Source organism: Callospermophilus lateralis, chromosome 11, assembly GCF_048772815.1.
Source record: "Callospermophilus lateralis isolate mCalLat2 chromosome 11, mCalLat2.hap1, whole genome shotgun sequence".
NCBI lineage: Eukaryota > Metazoa > Chordata > Mammalia > Rodentia > Sciuridae > Callospermophilus > Callospermophilus lateralis.
Genome location: NC_135315.1, coordinates 19,569,904 through 19,586,832, shown reverse-complemented (window position 1 = coordinate 19,586,832; position 16,929 = coordinate 19,569,904). Strand labels below are relative to the sequence as shown.

The 16,929-nt window shown below is 44.5% G+C and overlaps 1 protein-coding gene across 1 annotated transcript; it reads left to right on the top strand.

Moving 5' to 3' along the window:
- The first annotated feature begins 4,380 nt into the window (after positions 1-4,380).
- Positions 4,381-12,811, top strand: LOC143410024 (amine oxidase [copper-containing] 3-like). Its single transcript, XM_076870696.1, has 4 exons — positions 4,381-5,917; positions 11,167-11,452; positions 12,143-12,272; positions 12,536-12,811. Exons 1-4 carry the CDS (start codon positions 4,381-4,383, stop codon positions 12,809-12,811), a joined length of 2,229 nt encoding a protein of 742 aa, XP_076726811.1.
- Positions 12,812-16,929: the final 4,118 nt, after the last annotated feature.

Genomic DNA, 16,929 nt, shown 5'->3' with positions numbered 1-16,929 from the left:
GGAGGAAATTGATGCTGTCCTGACTGCTTCTTTGGGTTTGGTGATACAGAGGTGATGCACAGGTGCCTGTAGAGGTGAAGCCCACCCATTCCAGCTCCTTCTGGAAGGTTTTCTTTTCCATGCCTCCTCTGTGGTTTCAATCTCTCACTATTGACTGGCTCTTTCCTAGTTACTCTCATCTTGCTCTGCCTCTCGCTGGGCCCTGCTGCATCTCCTGGGGTTGGGGTCTTCACACACCCTTTCCTCCAAGGAATGATCTCTACCTTTTGGATCTGCTTCCTGACCTCCTCCAATCACTCCTCTCACTGGTGACCCAGAGTGAACTTCATTGACCTCTCCTTGGTAATGCAGTTCAGGATAAAGGCACATGGGCCATAGTAATGCTGTATTTATTTATTTATTTATTTATTTATTTATTTATTCATTCATTCATTCATTCATTCATTCATCTTGATACTTATTTTTGTGGTACTGGGGAATTAAACTCAGGGCTTTGCACATACTAGGCAAATGCCTAGAACTGAGCTACATTCCCAGCACATTTTATTTATTTACTTTTTTTGAAACAGGTTCTCATTTTGTTGCCCAGGCTGACCTCAAACTTGTGATCCTTCTGCCTGAGCCTTCTAAGTCACTGGGTTTACATACATGTTTCACTGTGCATGGCCAATGCTGTGTTCTTCCATTTTTTTTTAATAGTTTTTTAGGGGCTGGTGCTGTAGCTCAGTAGTAAAACACTTGCCTCACATGTGTGAGACACTGGGTTCCATCATCAGCACCACATAAAAATAAAGATACCATGTATTAATCTACTATTTTTAAAAAATATTTATTTTTTTTTTTAGTTATCGGCAGACCCAACATCTTTGTTGGTATGTGGTGCTGAGGATCGAACCCGGGCCGCACGCATGCCAGACGAGCGCACTACCGCTCGAGCCACATCCCCAGCCCTTAATCTACGATTAAATAAATATTAACAAGAAAAAATAATTTTTTAGTTGTAGATAGACACATTACCTTTATTTTTCTGTGGTGCTAAGGATTGAACCCAGTGCCTCACATGTGCTAGGTGAGTGTTTTACCACTGAGCCACAACTCCAGTTCCACTCTGTGTTCTTAATTTAGCACTGGACATACATTCCCCAGCACTAACTATAACTTACCAAAGGGCCCAGACTCATATTCCCTGGTTGGAATGGCTTCCCTTTGTCAGGGCTGGATCTTGACATTAGATTATTCCTTATTTTAATGGGCACACGACCCTTTCCCAATGACCTTTGCTGCTTTAGTTATTGTAGTTTTATTCCTTCTTAATTGTAAGAAGCTCTGCAGTGTCTTTTTTTTTCATCTTTCATTCAGTTTATGGGATGTTGGTTGTGAATTTTTTTCTCCCCAACATTTGGGGTCACATTATTTTATTTTTCTATACCAGATAGCCAACTCTGGACCCTTACCCCACCCCCACCCCCACCCCATGATTGGCAAGAAATTCAATTTCAGGCATGTTTGTCGGGTGTTCATCTTTAGGTTTAAGTAAGACTCAGGAATGTGGGAATTTTGTGGATGGCCAGCTAGTCTTCAGTTGACAGTGGTCACAGCTATGATGTTCACCTTCTGCTGGCCTGAGGTCAGCCTGGCCAAGGTGGTGATGGAGGAGAGGCCTGGGTACCAGTTCCTCTGAGTCTATCACATCCTCAGGCCCTAGTGGGAAGGGGGCACTAGTTCTTCCTACCCGCCACAACATGCCTACAAACACATGAATGCACACCCATGTGCACACACACACATAATCTCTATTTGTGAACCCCACATAATTCCACAAGACCCACCCTTCCTGTATTAGGAAGTTCTCTGAAGCTTCTCTACCCGCGGTGAACACTTACTCTCTTTCTCCTACTACAAAACTCCCACTGTCTCCCAGAGGAATGGGACCCTGCTTTTCTTACAGCCTTAAAAGAAGCCCCACTCCTCCTACAGATTTCAAGAACAGGGAAGAGAACCTGGCATCGTAACTCATGCCTATAATCCCAGCTACTCTGGAGAACTGTAAATTCAAGGCCAGACTTAGCAATTTAGCAAGACCCTCAGTGACTTAGTGAGATCTGCCTTAAAATAAAAAATAAAAAGGGAGTGGGTTGTGGCTCAGTGGTAGAGCGCTTGCTTTGCACATGTGAGACTCTGGGTTCAATCCTCGGCACCACATATAAATAAATAAATAAAATAAAGATATTGTGTCCATGTATAACTAAAAAAAAAATATTTAAAAAAATAAATAAAAAGAACTGGGCATGGAGCTCAGAGGTAGGGTGCCCCTGGGTTCAATCCTTGGTACCAAAAAAAAAAAAAAAAGGAAAGGCAAACCTGTCAGAGCCAATGGCACAATGGTACAAACATCAACATCTCTTGTCTGACCTTTTGGGTTTTGTTTTCTCTGGTTTGATGATTCAGGTTTCCAGGAATCTCACTGTGTTCCCGCAAAGATGACCTTGGATAAAACATAGCCGACTTTGTGATCTTACCTCTTTCTGTCCCTTTCTTCCCAGCCCCCACTCCACACTGAACTGGCTGACCTCCTGGCTGTTGCCTGTCCTGGCCTGTACTTCTGCAACTTCTGTTCCCTTAGGCTGGGATGTCCCTTCTCTGCCATGAAAATAAATTGCTTCATGTTCCCCTTAAGCATCTTTGCCTGGATGTCTTCTAGGAAATATCCAGGTCAGAGAGGATCCTTCACTCCCAGCACATGAGATACAGGTCTCCTCTCAGGGACCCTCAGTCTCTCCTGGTTCTGCTCAGGATTCAGCTGGTCTAATGACAATGGCTTTCTACATATCCACCCCCTAGCAGAGAGGCTCCCAGTTACAGTCTGTGAGGGATGGAGGCAGTTGCGTTCCCTGCATCTCCACCATTTTGGCAAAGGTTTCCTGGAGTTGAGAGCAGAGCTGCTTAGGTTCCCTAGCCCCATTTTACCTCACCCTGGCCGGTCAGTCCTACTCAAGGGGAGGTTGAAGGAAGAAGAAAGGTCAGACAGTTAGTGTAAATAGAGGAATCGGAAGATGGAAGCTGAATAGGGTTGGGAAGAAGAAAGCTGGTTCAAGAAAAAAGGAATGTTAAACCTTCAGGACACATCCCCCTCACCATGGCCAAAGTCACCTGCTTCTGGGGTATTGGAATGTTAATGTCTTCAGGACACTTCCCCCTCCCTTAATTGATAACCAAAAACTCACCTGCATCCAGGGAGATTGTGCCTCACAGTAGCAAATTATTAAGGAGTCTTCCGGGGTGGCTCCCTCTGAATTGCCCCTCACCCACCTTTTCACCGCCTGGGATAAGGGGAGGGGACATGAGAAGAAAGAAACCTGGATATTAAAAGGGGACAAGATTCACTCCTCCCATGGAAACCCAGTTCTGTGCCCCTTCTGTGCGAAGAAGTCTGTGTTACTATTTTTTAAATAAAACTTGTTTACTAGCTTGCCTGGGCATTTCCCAGGTGATCAATCTTCACATCTGAGGAAGGGGAAGTCCTTGTCACTGGTAACTGGCCTGGCAGTAACAATGTGAGGGTCTTAGCACCCACCCCCAAAGGAAAAAATGGCACAATGGTACAAACATCAACATCTCTTGTCTGACCTTTCAAGCTTCCAACTTGCTCTGCCACTGTACAATCCCCTCCAGAGATTTAGGGTGCTCAGGGCCTCCACAGAATGGAGCTGGCTTAGCCTCAGAATAACCCCTCCTGGGTGCTTTGTATTGTTCTCATTATTCTCCAGCTTCACATGGGCAGCCAGGAGGATTCTGGTTGCTGGGGGGAGCAGGAGACAGTGGTGGGAAACACAGCCTGGTGGGTGTCACAAACTAGAGGAGGGAAGGAGGGAACCTGACAGAGGGGTAGGCAGGTGAGTTTCTCCTGGTGGCCTTGTACCAGAAGGATTTCATCACTAGCCTAGAGAAGGAAGAGCCCCAGGACAGGGTGGCTTCTCCTTCCTCTTGCCTCCTGCCAGCTGTTTTCTCCAAAACCCACCCTGCCAGCTATGTGCCTGACCCTGAGTGTGCTGTTTGATTTGCAACAGGAGGCTTGTGTGGGTTATACAAAGTCCAGGGTCCTATCTAAGCCCCACCTCCTGAACTTGACCTGAGCCCTGGTCCCCTCCAGCTCCACCCCTCTGCTCTGGGTTGCTTGTCATTCCCATTACTGTTACTATCATGCCTCTTGCTGGCCGCACCGCCTAGAGACCACTACCCTCTGGAGACTGAGAGGCACCCTACACTCAGGCCCTGTCTATCTTCTGTTCTGCATTCAGAATCAGAGCCTGGAGACGGCCCTCAGCTTTAGAGATGGCTATCCTTATTATTTTTTACCTACTTAGTGTTCTGGTGACAGGTATGTGTGAAGATGGGGCTGGGAGTGACAGGGAATGTAAACCAGGCCTGGCTCCCCATTGCCCCTCCATTCCTCCCAGTGCCCAGCCCTGGACACACCCTGCCCAGAGCCAGCTGTTTGCAGACCTGAGCCCAGAAGAGTTGACAGCTGTGATGAGTTTTCTGGCCCAGAAGCTGGGGCCAGGGCTGGTGGATGCAGCCCAGGCTCGCCCCTCAGACAACTGTGTCTTCTCAGTGGAGCTGCAGCTGCCCCCCAAGGCTGCAGCCTTGACTCACTTGGACAGAGGGGGCCCGCCACCTGCCCGAGAAGCACTGGCCATCATCTTCTTTGGTGGACAATCCCAGCCCAATGTAAGTGAGCTGGTGGTGGGGCCACTGCCTCACCCCTCCTACATGCGGGATGTGACTGTGGAGCGTCATGGGGGCCCCCTGCCCTACCACCGACGCCCTGTGCTGATCCGAGAATACCTGGACATAGACCAGATGATCTTCAACAGAGAACTGCCCCAGGCTGAGGGACTCCTTCACCACTGCTGCTTCTACAAAAGCCAGAGAAGAAACTTGGTGACAATGAACACAGCCCCCCGTGGTCTACAATCAGGGGACCGGGCCACCTGGTTTGGCCTCTACTACAACCTCTCAGGGGCTGGGTTTTTCTTGCACCCTGTGGGGTTGGAGCTGCTGGTGGATCACAAGGCCCTGGACCCTGCCCACTGGACCATCCAGAAGGTATTCTATCAAGGCCGCTACTATGAGAGTCTGACCCAGCTAGAGGACCAATTTGAGGCTGGCCTGGTGAATGTGGTGGTAATCCCAGACAATGGCACAGGTGGGTCCTGGTCCCTGAAGTCCCCAGTGCCCCCTGGTCCGGCTCCGCCTCTGCAGTTCCATCCCCAGGGTCCCCGCTTCAGTGTCCAGGGGAATCAAGTGGCCTCCTCAATGTGGACTTTCTCCTTTGGCCTTGGAGCTTTCAGTGGCCCGAGGATCTTTGACATCCGTTTCCAAAGGGAGAGGGTGGCCTATGAAGTCAGCGTCCAGGAGGCCTTGACTATCTATGGTGGAAATTCTCCTGCTGCTCTGCGAAGCCGCTACACAGATGGTGGCTTTGGCCTAGGCCACTTCTCTTCACCCTTGATGCGTGGGGTGGACTGCCCCTACCTGGCCACATATGTGGATTGGCATTTCCTTTTGGAGTCCCAGACCCCCAAGACAATACATGATGCCTTTTGTGTGTTTGAACAGAACCAGGGCCTCCCCCTGCGGCGACACCACTCAGATTTCAACTCCTACTATTTTGGGGGCCTTGTGGAGACAGTGCTGGTCGTCAGATCTGTGTCCACCATGCTCAACTATGACTATGTGTGGGATATGATCTTCCACCCCAACGGTGCCATAGAAGTCAAAGTTCATGCCACGGGCTACATCAGCTCTTCATTCCTCTTTGGTGCTGCCCAAAGGTATGGGAACCGAGTTGGGGAGCACACGCTGGGCACAATTCACACCCACAGTGCCCACTTCAAGGTGGATCTGGATGTGGCAGGTAAGATATCCTGATGGGGACAAAGGTGCCAGAGGAGTAGCCTGAAGTCTCCATGGCCAGTTTTAAAAGTTTTCTTTGAAACAATAAAATATAAAAGGATATGCAAAAATCATCCTGCTCAGAGCTTTTCATTCTTACCAGGTTCATATTCTCCTATACTAAAAAAAAAAATTCCATACTTAAAAAATTATTTCTTGGGGCTGTGATTGTGGCTCAGCAGTAGAGCGCTTGCCTAGCATGTGCAAGGTCCTGGGTTCGATCCTCAGCATCACATAAAAATAAAATAAAGATATTGTGTCCAACTACAACTAAAAATATATATATTAAAAATTTTTCTGTAGTTGATTTATCATAATACGAATATGAGATACTAGTGTACATAGTTAGATTTCTATATCAAAATGGGATTATAATGTACATATATTTTGCTACTTCTATCTTTTCTCATCACAAGATCATTCAAGTAAACAATGCATGTTTACTAAAAACATACCTGTGCCAAGTCCTCCCCTACACAAATTAACTAAAGAAATGCACTCTTGTTTCCAGAAAGCTTGCTTTATAATGGAGGACTAGAGCATGCTTGGAGAGGTTCTGGGAAGATGTGTATGATGGAAACTTTTTAGGCTTAACATCTCTTTACCTCAGTTTACTTAAGCATAAAAATAATATAACTGTGCATTCTTTTTTAAAAATTTTTTTTTGTGGTTGTAAATGGATCTTTTATTTTATTTACTTATTTATATGTGATGCTGCGGATTAAACCCAAGGCCTCACACATGCCAGGCAAGTGCTCTACCACAGAACCACAACTCCAGCGCCTAACAGTGCCTTCTTTATAAGATTAACAACTACTTTAAATTTGGGTGGCTTCTAAATAATTTTAGATATTCCAAGAAGTTGCCAACATTGTACAAAGACTTCCCATCTACTCTTCACTCAAATTCCTATAATGTTGATATCTTATATAATCATAAGTAAGGATCAAAAGCAGGAGATTAACATTATAATTCCATTAACTAATTTAGAGAGTTTACTTGTTTTTCTGCTAATGTTCTTATTCTGTTTCAGAATCTAATCCAAGTCTCTGCATTGCATTTATATATTGAATATCTTAGTCTCGTCCAACCTGTGATGGTTACTTAGGTTTCTCCTTCTTTCATGACCTTGGCATTCCATAAAAACACAGGCCAATTATTTTTGTAAATTCTCTTTCAACCTGGGTTCCTCTGATGTTTTGTCATGGTTAGATTGCAACTACATTTTGGGAGGCAAGAAAACCACAAAATTGATGTATGTCCTTCTCAGTGCATCATATCAAGGGGTTCATGATATTAGTATGTCTCATTATTATTATTTTTTAATATTTTTAGTTGTAGATGAACACAATACCTTTATTTGGTCTATTTTTATATATTTATGTGGCATGAGGATTAAACCCAGTGCCTCATGCATGTAAGGCAAGTGCTCTATCACTGAGCTAGAACCCAAGCCCCGATATGTCTTATTATTAATGATGTTGGCCTCATGCACTTGCTTAAAATGTGTCTTTTGGCTTTCTCCCTCATAAAAGTTAATATTTTACATTTTCAATTAATAAATATCTTGGGGAAAATACTTTGATGTTATGCAAATATCCTATTTTTTCCTCAAACTTTTGTTCACTAATTTTAGCCTCTATTGGAAGATTTTGCTTACAGCTATTTTTACTGTGGTGTTTCCCTACTAGTCATTTAAACTTTTTACATTTTTAAAAGATTTTTAATTGAAAACTAAAAATTTATGCATTTACCAAGTATAACATGTTGTTTTGAAATATGTATACATTGTGGAATGGTTACATGGAGCTAATTAACATGCATTACCTCACCTACTTAGCTCTTATTTTCTGATGAGAGCACTTAAAAGCTACTCTCTTAGCAATTTTCAAGAATATAATATAAGATTTTTTTTGGTACCAGGGATTGAACTCAGGGGCATTTGACCACTGAGCCATATTCCGAGCCCCATTTTTGTACTTTATTTAGAGACAGGGTATCACTGAGTTGTCTAGAACCTCACCGTTGCTGAGGCTGGCTTTGAACTTGGGATGCTCTTGTCTCAGCCTCCCGAGCTGCTGGGATTACAGGCGTGCACCACCGCACCCGGCTTACAATATAAGATTTTTAACAATAGTCACCAGTTTCTACAATGAGTCTCTAATTTATTCCTCATAACTAACCAAAATGTTATATCTTCCTAATCCCTACCCCAAACCCTGGTTCTTGATAACCAACATTTCTATGGGTTCAACTGCTTTAGAGTCTATACATGAATGAGACAATGCAGTCTTTTTTTTTTTTTTTTTTTTTAAGAAAGAGTGAGAGAGAGTGAGAAAGAGGGAGAGAGAGCGAGAGAATTTTAATATTTATTTTTTCAGTATTTGGAGGACACAACATCTTTGTCTGTATGTGGTGCTGAGGATCGAACCCGGGCCACACTCATGCCAGGCGAGAGCGTTACCGCTTGAGCCACATCCCTAGCCCCAGACAATGCAGTCTTGTCTTTCTCTCCCTGGCTTATTTCACTTAACACACTGTCTTCCAGATTCATCCATTTTATTACAAACAAATTCTTTTTAAAGGCTGTTTATGTACAATATTTTATTTATCTATTAAATTTTTCCTTATGTCTTGTGTGTATGTGTGTGTGTGTGTGTGTGTGTGGGTGGGTGGTGCTGGAATCAAACCCAGGACCTTGTGCATATGAGGCAAGCACTCTGCCAACTGATCTATATCCCCAGCCCTCCTATGTCTTTTTTTTTCAAACATTACAATGTCTAATTACAGAACAATTTTTTTAAAATACTTTATTTTTTAGTTGTAGATGGACACAATATCTTTATTTTATTTTTATGTGGTGCTGAGGATCAAACCCAGGGCCTTTCATGTGCTAAGCTAGCAATCTTCCGCTGAGCCACAACCCCAGCCCCCTCCTACGTTTTTATTCATTGAAGTTTGGCATAAGGAAGAGTCATTCCTCCTTTTTCATTTATTTATGTGTTCAATTGTTTATTCATAATTTTATGAACTCGTATTTATTTTATTGTATTGTATTATAACCCAGTACCATCGTTTATTTTGTTCTTTTTTTTAATATTTATTTTTTAGTTATTGGCGGACACAACATCTTTGTTTGTATGTGGTGCTGAGGATCGAACCCGGGCCGCACGCATGCCAGGCGAGCGCGCTACCGCTTGAGCCACATCCCCAGCCCTATTTTGTTCTTTACATTACTCTGACTTTAGCCATCAGATAGTCCTTCAGGTTGGTTTCTAAGTCCTTTGGACATGCCTCCATACTTTTTTGAGTACTTTCTTACTTTCCAACACCACAAAATATTTTATTTTCATACAGGATTTTCCCTGCTCTAGTCCTGCAACCAATCACTTCTCTAAGGAGCTCTGGTTCCTTTTATTGCAGAATGATATTGAGAAACCATGATCTGGATACCAGGTGTGCTCATTATTACTGGGATGGCATTGATTTTAGGCCTTGCCAGAGGACTTGGAAAATTTAGGTATATTCGGCTGGGGAATTAGGTCAGTGGTGGAGTGCTTTCTTAGCATGTGTGAGACCCTAGGTTCATTCCCCAGTACTGAGAAAGAGATAGAGATATAGAGATGGGAGAGAGAGAGAGAGAGAGAGAGAGAGAGAGAAGAAGAAGAAGAAGAGGAGGAGGAGGAGGAGGAGGAGGAGGAGGAGGAGGAGGAGGAGGAGGAGAAGTAGTAGTAGTAGTAGAGGAGGAGGAGAAGGAGGAAGGGGAGGAGGGGGAAGAAGAAGAAAAAGAAAAAAAAGAAAACAGAGCCAGGCATGATGGTACATATCCATAATCCCAGTGGTTCAGAAGGCTGAGGCAGGAAGATCGTGAATTCAAAGCCAGCCTCAGCAACAGTGAGGTGCTAAGCAACTCAGTGACACCCTGTCTTTAAATAAAATACAAAATAGGGCTGGGATGTGGTTCAGTGGTCCGTGCCCCTGAGTTCCATCCCTGGTACCACCCCTCACCCCACCCCACCCCACCCCAAAAAAAACAGAAAGAAAATAAAATTTAAGTATATACTCAAATCAACACACACACTTCTACCTTTGTCTCTGTAGGTTAAATGATAATACTTTTAAATATCAGCTATTGTTATTAGCCATGAACCCTCTTCAAGATGGATCAAAAAGAACTCTTAGTCTTTGTGTTCTTAGGGTGAAGACGTTGGACTATGGTTTAGGGGCAGTAAATCCACAGAAGGAAACTAAGGTTTGCTAAATCAGTCTCTGGACTCTCCAGGTCCCTAGAAAGTATGGAGGGATTAGCCAGCATGTTTTGGTTTATTGCTCTTTGATCTCAGATCATGTCAGATGATTCCTAATATGGGACCTAGTTAGGCTGCAATAAAATAATTAAAAACTCCAAGTGTTCAGGGAACAAATTGTAAATTTGGCCCCACTCCCAGCTCCCTGTCATGTTCTAAACTATAGGAGATGCCTCTAAGCCCCAACAGTGTGAGGCCTAGCGTATAGTTTCCCTTCCTGTTGGCCCCCATGTGTGTAGACCATATGTGGTGGGATTGCTCTGGACTGGCTTCCTGTATAATTAAAAAATCACACTAAGATCTTGGTCCCCAGCATTGCCACAATAGTGTGTATCCTTTTAACCAACCAAGACACATTATTCAAATTCTCCATGCTTCAGTTATCCCATCTATAAGTGGAGACACTTTATAGTTTCTCCTTCATAAGGTTGTCATAAAAATAAGAGTGGCAGTGTATATAAAGCACTCAACATGGCGCATGCACAGAACTTCAGCTTCCATAAGCGTGAGTCTTCTTTCCATGAGATGGCAGTTCAGGTGATGTCATAGGGCTTGAGTAGTGAGAAGCAGTTCCTCTCTTCAAGTCAGAGCAATATCACCCTGAGCAATGCCCACTGGGTAAACCACCTTTTTGTGATTACTGAGAGGGTAAATGTAGGTGGAGGCCCAGTCCCAAGTCATCTGGAATAATTATTCCTGGAACAGTTACTAAAGATGACATAAGTGAGAAAGAACTTCTCAAATCTGTGCATTGGGGATATCTTGGGGAGAGGGAAGGGAAGCAGGGGCCACACTCAGTCCTGGGATGCTCTTTGACCCCCCCTCAGAAGCCAGGTGGGGGAGGACTCCAGAGGGACCAGGCCAACTACATGATCAGCCTTCCACCCTCACCCATCCCACACAGGACTGGAGAACTGGGTGTGGGCTGAAGACATGGCCTTTGTCCCCACAACTGTGCCCTGGCACCCTGAACACCAGGTACAGAGAATGCAGGTGACCCGAAAGCTGCTGGAAACAGAGGAGCAGGCTGCTTTCCCCCTGGGAGGGGCCACTCCCCGATACGTGTACCTGGCCAGCAACCACAGCAACAAGTGGGGTCACCCACGAGGCTACCGCATCCAGATACTTAGTTTTGCTGGGGAGCCACTGCCCCAGAACAGCTCCATGGAGAGAGCCTTCAGCTGGGGGAGGTAAGTGGTGGGCTGTCAGAGAGGGCTGGGGGAATTGGACTGAACAAAAGGGCTTTCATTGCTCTATTTTTTAATGGGTACATGTGCACCTATCCTCTTCTATGGATCTTGAGTTGCTCAAAATGAAGATTAGTGGATGGATGGATGGATGGATGACAGGTAAGATACGGTGCATTCAAGCAAAAACAGAAAATATTAATGGTAAAACCTAGGCTGTAGTTATTATGGTGTTTACTATACAATCCTTTCAACTTCTCTGTATGTTTAAAATATTTGAAAAAAAAGGTTGGAGGAAAAAACACAGAGTTAAAGAAACCCAGGTTGGAGAAAGTAATCCCTAATATTCAGGCAGTTGAGATAGAGAACTTGACCTCAGATGGGAATCAAGACACGTCCATAATTTTGGATCCAAACTCCAGGCTCAACACCAGGTTCTGATCTGAAAGCATGGATGAATGACATTCCTACCCAAAGTCTGAATTGTGAACAAGGTGACATTTGAGGTATAGGATATTGAACAAATGCAGGAACTCTACAGGGTTGGAGAAGAATGAGAACTACATGAGAATGATAAAGAGACTTAGTACCAAGACCTTTATGTTTATTTTGCCCATATGTTCCCTCTTCCTTGCAGCTTTGGGCAGCAGTTTGGGTTGATGACCTTGTAGATCTAAACAAAATTGCCTGCAGGTACCAGCTGGCTGTGACACAGCGGAAGGAGGGGGAACCCAGTAGCACCAGCATCTATAATTTGAATGACCCTTGGACACCTACGGTGGACTTCACTGACTTCATCAATAATGAGACTATTGTAGGGCAGGTGAGTTGAATGGGAAGTGAGGAATGAGGTGGAAATGAGAGGGGAAGGCAGGAATGAGCCAATTCTCTTTCACCACTGAGATTCCTCGGGGGTCTTAAGAACCCACTTAGAAAAACAAACCTTGATGATTTCACATTTTTCCTGAGAATTTAAGGGAGTATGGGTTGGTGAGCTGAAGCCTTCCCTGAAGGGCCACTGGGGGAGGCAGGGCATATCCCTAGAAAAGCCTGACCTCATGATCCTCTTTCTTCTCCCGCTGATAGGACTTGGTGGCCTGGGTGACAGCTGGTTTTCTGCACATCCCACATGCAGAGGATATTCCCAACACGGTGACTGTGGGGAATGGAGTGGGCTTCTTCCTCCGACCCTACAACTTCTTTGATGAGGACCCTTCCTTCTACTCTGCTGACTCGGTCTACTTCCGGGAGGACCAGGATGCTGGGGACTGTGGGATCAACCCCCTGGCTTGCCTGTCCCAGGCTGCTGCCTGTGCCCCTGACCTCCCTGCCTTCTCCCATGGGGGCTTCTCTCACAACTAGTTAGTCCCTGGCCAATCTGACCAGGAGCCCTGGGGTCAGGTTAGAAGGGCTGGGGCAGCAATTGGACACTGGGTGGGGAAGCCTGTTTCCCTCTTCTCCTTCCTTACACCCCTGATGTCTCTGTCAAGGTCCTTTCTCTTCCACTGTCCTCTTTTGCCTCCTCCTCCTTGGCTGGAGCATCCTGACCCTGAGATGCTTGACAGAGGAATACTTGGTTTTGCTGGTCCTAGCTGTGCTGAGTTCCCTCCCCAGGGAGGGGAGGAATGACCCAGCCAGGAGACTGAAGCAGTGACCAAGCTTGTCCCCAGATGACTCTTGTATTTTCTAAGCTTTTCTCCCTTATTTTTATAAATGAGATACGAGTCATAAAACCTAAAACTCACTATTTGAAAGTATACTATTTAGTGGTTTGTTTGTTTTTTATATAGTCACAAAGTTGTGCAACCTTTGCCACTAATTCCAGAGCATTTTCATCACTCCAGAAAGAAACCCCATGCCTAGTTGGTGTGGTGCGTACAACTGGAATCCCTGTGGCTGGGAGGCTGAAGCAAGAGGATGACAACAACCTTAGCAACTTTGCAAAGCCCTAAGCAACTTAGTGAGACCCTGTCTCTAAATAAAAAAGGGCTGGGAATGTGGCTCAGTGGTTAAGTGTCCCTGGGTTCAATCCCTGATACCAAAACAAAAAACAAAAACAAAATAGGAACCACAACCCTTACCTATTAGCAGTCACTCCCCATCCCTCCCCCACCCCTTCCCAGATCTGCATAATCATTAATCTACTTTCTATCACTATGGATTTGTCTATATTCTGGACATGTTGTATAAATGGATTCATTCAATATATGGTCTTTCATGATTGGCTTCTTTTACTTAGCATGCTTTGAAGTGCATTAATTTTATAGTGTATATCATTGCTTCATTTCTATACTGCTAAATAATATTCCATTGTATGTTGTTAGAATTTGGATCTTGAATGTCTCCTAAAGGCTTGGTAGTATTATTGGGAGATGATGGAATCTTTGGAAGGTGGGGTTTGTGGGAGGTCCTTAGGTTATTGGGAGTGTGGAAAGGGATTGTGGAATCCCTACTCCTTTCTCTCTTTTTTTGCTCCCTGGCTCATGACATAGTGAGTTTGTTCTGCCTCTCACTTCTGCTGTGATATACTGCTTGTCTCAGGCCCAAAGCAACATAACCAATCAATCATGGAATGGAACTTCCAAAACTGTAAGTGAAAATAAATCTTTTCTCTTCATAAGTTAATTGCCTCAGGTATTTTTTTTTTGGGGGGGGGGATGGTACTAAGGACTGAACTCAGGGGCACTTAGCCACTGAGCCACATCCCCAGCCCTATTTTGTATTTTATTTAGAGACAGGGTCTCACTGAATTGCTTAGTGCCTCACCATTGCTGAGGCTGGCTTTGAACTTGCAATTCTCCTGCCTCAGCCTCCCAATCCACTGGGATTACAAGTGTGTGCCACGGTGTCCGGCTGCTTCAGGTATTTTGTTATAGTAATGGAAAGATGATTAGCACATGTGGATCAACTATATTTGTTTATTCATTTATTAGTTGATGGGATTTTAAGTTGTTTCCAGTTATTCATTTATTAGTTGATGGGAATTTGAGTTGTTTCCAGATCATGTTGGGAACATTCATGTTCTTGTACAGACTTTATGTTTTCCCTTCTGTTGGGTATATGGCTCAGAGTGGAATTGGTGGGTCATATGATAATTCTGTGTTTAACCTTTTGAGCAACTACTCAAATGTTTTCCAAAGTGACTTGTATTTTCTTTTTTATTGCATAAAATATACATAAAATCTCTATTTTTAACAAATTTTTTTAATAGTCAGAAGCTTGCTTGGGCTATCCCAGCCTTTTTTTCTGCTCTGGGTCTTAAATATGAGGATGGGGTTTCTAGAGACCTATTTTTTTGTCAAGCTCTAGGGCAAAATCCCCCTAGGCTCATGTCTCTCCCTTCCTTCTTCCTCTTCCCCATTCCTCTGCTATTTCCCTCCAAGGTCCTAGAGTTATTTCCCTGCTGCCTCAGTTCTTATATCCCCCCAATTTGGGTGTCCCCCTCTGTCCCTGTGGCTGGAGAAACCTTGGCCGGCAGAGGCTATCTTGTTGAGAGGACAATCCCTAGTTATCTCTTATGAGAGACATATGTCTCTGTACAGCTCTCTTCTTGTCTCTTTGATGCTCTGTCTGAATAAAAATCTTCCTCCTATTATCCTGTCATCTGTCTAATAATCCCCTTCCAAGTCCCCAACATTTACATAGGCCGCATGGCATGTGCCTTTATGAGGGAAAAGGATGGTCAAGTGGCAGCAGCAGCTCAAGGGATTTTTTTTTTTAATTTTTTATAGCTGTAGATGGACAGCATGTCTTTATTTGTTTAGTCTTTTTATGTGGCGCTGAGGATCGAACCCAGTCCCAGTGCCTCACACATGCTAAGCAAGCGCTCTATGACTGAGCTACAGCCCCAGCCCTCAAGAGGTTTTGTGGGTGGAATGACAAAGGGTCATCTGTTCCCAGAGACATGGTGGCAGTGACCTCTATGACTTTGAAGCAGCCAGCATAGGAGACAATAATGTCACTGGGAGTAAGAACCTAAAGACCTCAGGAGCTCAGGCCACTAGCCTGGGAGCTGCAAGTGAGGCAGGTGCCTCCCAGTGGGGACCTTCTTTGTCTGGTCAGCATAATAGCCTCCGGGGCTGCCACCAGTCCTGTGGTGTGGACTTTGGAAAGGCATAAAGAAGAATTGGGATCTTTTCCAGGAAGGGGTTTGGGGACAGGAGTAAAGTAGGGAGGAGATAGGGCTCAAAGACCAAGTTTTATGCTGTGCATGGGGTCCACACCTCTGCTTCTTTGGTTGGCCCACTTGTCATTGTCATTTCTGTTGGTCACAAAATCAAGAAGAGATGGGATGCTATCATGCATAATAAATTAGAATTTTAAAAAAATTTTTTTAAAAGAAGAGATGGGATTCCTTTCCCAGGAGCAAGCCCAGGCTACCCACCTAGCTTTTGGGACATTAAAAGGATACAGCAAGGGGCTGGGGTTGTGGCTCAGTTTTAGAGCAATTGTGTGAGGCACTGGGTTCAATTCTCAGCACTGCATATAAATAAATGAATAAAATAAAGTTCCTTCGACAACTAAAAAAAATTTTTTTAAAGAGTGAGAGAGAGAGAGAGAGAGAGAGAGAGAGAGAGAATTTTAATATTTATTCTTTAGTATTTGGCAGACACAACATCTTTGTCTGTATGTGGTGCTGAGGATCGAACCCGGGCCGCACGCATGCCAGACGAGCGCGCTACCGCTTGAGCCACATCCCCAGCCTAAAAAAAATTTAAAAAAAAGATATTGCAAGAGGAGAGTTCAGGACACAAGATTTGGGTCTAATTCAGGTTGTGACCCGAGGGGTTACAAACCTGGAGTTCAGACCACATAGAATCCTGGGGCTCCCTTGACAAATGGACCCCTGTTAACCACGTGAGTTGGAGAAAAACTAAGTTTTGACCAGGGGACTTTCCTACAAATACTAAAAGTGTTCTGGGTATGGAGGCACAAGCCTGTAATCCCAGCTACTTGGGATTATAGACAAAATAAAAAAGAAAAAAGGGCTGGGGATGTAACTCAGTGGAAGAGTTCTTGCCAGGATACATGAAGCCATGTTGGTTTAATCCCCAGTATTCCCCCCACCAAAATAATAATAATAATAAACAACAGTGTAGGAGCCTCTATTCTCAGGTGGTGACTCTCAACAGGATGTGGTGAACAGTGCTTAGATGGCAAGGGGTAAAGGCAGAGCCTGTTTGCTTCAATTGCTGATTCTTTCCGTTTGCACCTCAGCTCCATGATTCAGCCTCTCTGTACTCTTCCAGCCCAGACAAATACCTCCTACTGAATTCTTCCATTTTCTCATTTAAAGAAATTTGGGCCATGAAGGGTGGAGATACTCCCTCTCACTCCCAAAATAAACTCTGTAGGGAAGCAAGGCTGCTCCTCCAGAGGCAGGGATGGGGCCTGGGGATCCATGACTGCAGGCTGAGATATGCTGGGAAGCATGCTGCTGTGACCTAGGAGTGTGCAATAGGGCTACCTGCAGAAGTCAA

Bases quoted from the DNA above. Each gene is read 5' to 3' on its own strand.
- LOC143410024 (XM_076870696.1), top strand. From the start codon at position 4,381: ATGTGTGAAGATGGGGCTGGGAGTGACAGGGAATGTAAACCAGGCCTG. The intron at 5,918-11,166 runs GTAAGATATCCT...CATCCCACACAG, and splicing joins GGTGGATCTGGATGTGGCAG to GACTGGAGAACTGGGTGTGG. The intron at 11,453-12,142 runs GTAAGTGGTGGG...AATTGCCTGCAG, and splicing joins AGAGCCTTCAGCTGGGGGAG to GTACCAGCTGGCTGTGACAC.